Source organism: Amphiura filiformis, chromosome 18 (genome assembly GCF_039555335.1).
Source record: "Amphiura filiformis chromosome 18, Afil_fr2py, whole genome shotgun sequence".
NCBI classification, from domain to species: Eukaryota; Metazoa; Echinodermata; class Ophiuroidea; order Amphilepidida; family Amphiuridae; genus Amphiura; species Amphiura filiformis.
The window spans coordinates 3,517,665-3,520,884 of NC_092645.1; the positions used below are offsets into that span (position 1 = coordinate 3,517,665).

Consider the following 3,220-nt stretch of genomic DNA (forward strand, 5'->3'; position numbering starts at 1 on the left):
TCATTGGTAAGAGCGATCATTGTTGTGTTGCATTACACCCAAACAAACAAGTTCGCAAATCTAAAGCTGATCGTTAGTATGTGCGTCCTATAACTGACTCTTCAATTGATGAGAAAGCATCTGTTTTGGAAGAACTCGTGTTGGAAAAATTCCATACTCATTTTCCTGAGAAATGTGTCAAACACAGGGAGGATGACAAACCCTGGCTGACTTAATCCATAAAGCGGTTACTAAACAAGCGTCAGAAAGCCTATATGTGTAGGAATATGGACACCTATAAGCAGTTACGTAATAAAGTGCAACGCGAGATAGTCAATGCAAAAACCAACTTTTACAATAAGGACATCGACGGGTTACGTTTTAACCAACCAGGTAAATGGCACAGGAATATCCACTGCAAAGACCATAGAGATCGATGGAATCTCAAAGGATCCTCCTATTATCGCTGAAGCAATCAACAATCATTTTGCTGATATTTGTAACCAGTTACCCTCGCTTGATCTGAGGAAACTGTCCGCTTATTGCCCTACCCTACCTCCGCCGCGCATATTACTCACATATTTAATTGTTATTTAAACCAAGGTGTGTTCCCAGCAGTATGGAAAACCTCATCAATAACTCCGATACCTAAAACACCTAATGCAAAAAGCCTTGATCAACTAAGGCCTATCAGCCTTACCCGTCTCAACGGTACGATTTTGAGAGCTTTCTGGCTGAGTGGACTATGGTCGACTTTTACCCTCACATTGATAAACAGCAGTACGGTAATGTGAAGGACAGCTCAACTACTCACTATCTAGTGGATGTTGTAGACACTGTCCTTAAAGATATTGATGAGGCTGGCCATTATGTAACCGTATGTGCTGTTGACTTTACTAAAGCCTTTGACAGGATTAATCACAATATTGCTGTTCAGAAGTTAAATCTTTTGTGTAATCGCACCCAATCTGTTAGAATCAAAGGCAGGTCATCAGCATGTCAATCTATTACGGGGGAGTGCCTCAGGGCACTAAATTTGGTCCGATTATTTTTTCCGCCATGGTCAATGGTGCTGCATCTGAAGCCTTCCTGAGATGGAAATATGTTGATGACCTGACGTTTGGTGAAGTTGTAAATGCTAAGACAGATTGTTGTTCACAACTGCAAAAAGATCTTGATGGTTTAGGTGAGTGGTGCAACAAAAATGACATGCTACCAAAACTTTCCAAATGTCATATTATGCACATCAGTTTTTTTGAAAAGGGAGCATTCCTTCAATCCTTTGACTCTCAATGGATCTGTTTTAGATGTCACTCAGAATATGAAACTTCTTGGTATCACCTTAGAAAGTGATCTTAGTTGGACTACTCAAGTCAATTAAATGATATCTCATGCCTCTAGACGAATGTATATGCTTTATGTTTTGAGACGATTCAATGCTACGTGAGATGATTTATCTTCTGTTTATCAAATGTACATTCGGCCTATCATGGAATATGCCAGCCCTTTATGGCATACTAGTATCTCCAGGGCACAGTCTGAGCAGATGGCGCTCGTCCAGAAGCGGGCGTGTCGTATCATCCTAGGCCATAGCTACACATCTTATCGGGCTGCTTTGGAGAAACTAGGTTTGGTTTCCTTATGTGCCGGAGAGATCACCTGTTGGTGCGATAAACATTCTCAAATGCTGCCTAAATCCAAAGGTGATCGGCCCGGTAGGAATCTTAAGTATGCCCAGCAGATTGATCCTCCTTGCTGTACGAGAACCGGGAACATGCAATCTACCATTCCTCAAGTTGTTCAGCGTCTTAATAATCTGTGATTTCTTTTTTGCCTTTGAATGTTATGCTATTATATGCATTTTGTTGTTGCTTTGTCTGTTATTTTTATACATACTTTTAATTGTTACCCAGGCGTATCAGGTCGGTGACCTGCTTGAATTCTGGATTGTTTTATACCTTAATAAATAAACAAATAAATAAATATTTAAATGTTGTTGTTTTTCACAGACATCCAACCTCTCGGACTTGAATCTGGACTTATTAAGGACAGTCAAATCACTGCTTCGAGCTACCATGTTGATAATAGATTGCCTGAATTTGGGAGACTCAATTACGATAACTACTGGGCACCTGCAACTAATGATTACATTACATACCACTGGCTGCAGGTGGATTTCCTCTCCGCTGTTGCTATACAAGGGATTAAAGTCCAAGGAAGTGGTTTCTTGCAACAGTGGGTGACACATTTATCAATTAAGACTGGAAATGATGAGAATTCGTTGGCGCCAGTTATGGAATCAGGCATCGAGAAGGTGAGAGACTCAACTGTAATTCGTAATCCGTCGACGGAGGAAAGTAGTCAAATCATCCGACACCGAGGGACCAGTAGTTTTGAATACTTCCCCGAAATGGAGCATGTTGTATTTATTTCACGGTAAAATCGTAAACAAATGTCAAAACACACACCGGCCGGCATAGTCAATAAGCTTAATATTTTGCTTACCTGATTTTATTGGAGGATTTCTGCTCAATTAATATATATTTTGACCTATTAGTTTAATTTTCTTTTTAGCATTCCATAAATAACATTTTGTTTCATAAAACGTCAAATTCGCGTGTTATTATCCATTGGAAATCTCGGCAAAATAACTGCAGCAGACGCCATTTTCACGATAAACGTATCTGCAGAATCGCCGTTGTGTAGCATAAAATGCTACGTCTGAATGAACGGTGGCGCGCGGGGTCGAGCGGGGGGTCGAGACACCGTGTAGTAGTAGGGGTGCGGAAGTATACAAATATAACATGTTTGAGGGGAAGTAGTCAAAACGACTGGTCCCTCGGTGTTGGATGATTTGACTACTAGGGTTATATTATCCCGTATATCATCTCACTATATAATATGTTTTTAGTTTTTGCTACCCTTTTTGCTCGAAATGGACAAAAATCAGATATCAGATTTTTTCATTGTCTTTTACTCTTCATCAAGATCTTTACAGCAAATGTAAACGCCAATGATGTCGTGTATATTGAGTTTCCAGTAACAATATTTGCAAGACTGTTGCGTGTTATTCCAAAAGTGTGGAATGTATGGCCTGCAATACGCATGGAAGTCATGGGCCTCTATACAGGTATGTGGACAAATATCACTACCAGCCAGTTGAAACTATATTTATCATACCATGCTTTTTAGAATCGAATTGTTCATGTCTTTTAAGCGTTTTCTGTGACATTGTCCTAGT

The 3,220-nt window shown here is 39.9% G+C and overlaps 1 protein-coding gene across 1 annotated transcript; it reads left to right on the top strand.

Moving 5' to 3' along the window:
* The first annotated feature begins 1,038 nt into the window (after positions 1 to 1,038).
* LOC140139681 (retinoschisin-like) lies at positions 1,039 to 2,986 on the top strand. The gene is made up of 3 exons (XM_072161383.1): positions 1,039 to 1,165; positions 1,989 to 2,293; positions 2,978 to 2,986. The coding sequence occupies exons 1-3, from the start codon at positions 1,039 to 1,041 to the stop codon at positions 2,984 to 2,986; spliced, it is 441 nt and encodes a 146-aa protein (XP_072017484.1).
* The last annotated feature ends 234 nt before the right edge of the window (positions 2,987 to 3,220 follow it).

Bases quoted from the DNA above. Each gene is read 5' to 3' on its own strand.
- LOC140139681 (XM_072161383.1), top strand. From the start codon at position 1,039: ATGGTCAATGGTGCTGCATCTGAAGCCTTCCTGAGATGGAAATATGTT. The intron at 1,166-1,988 runs GTGAGTGGTGCA...TGTTTTTCACAG, and splicing joins AAAAGATCTTGATGGTTTAG to ACATCCAACCTCTCGGACTT.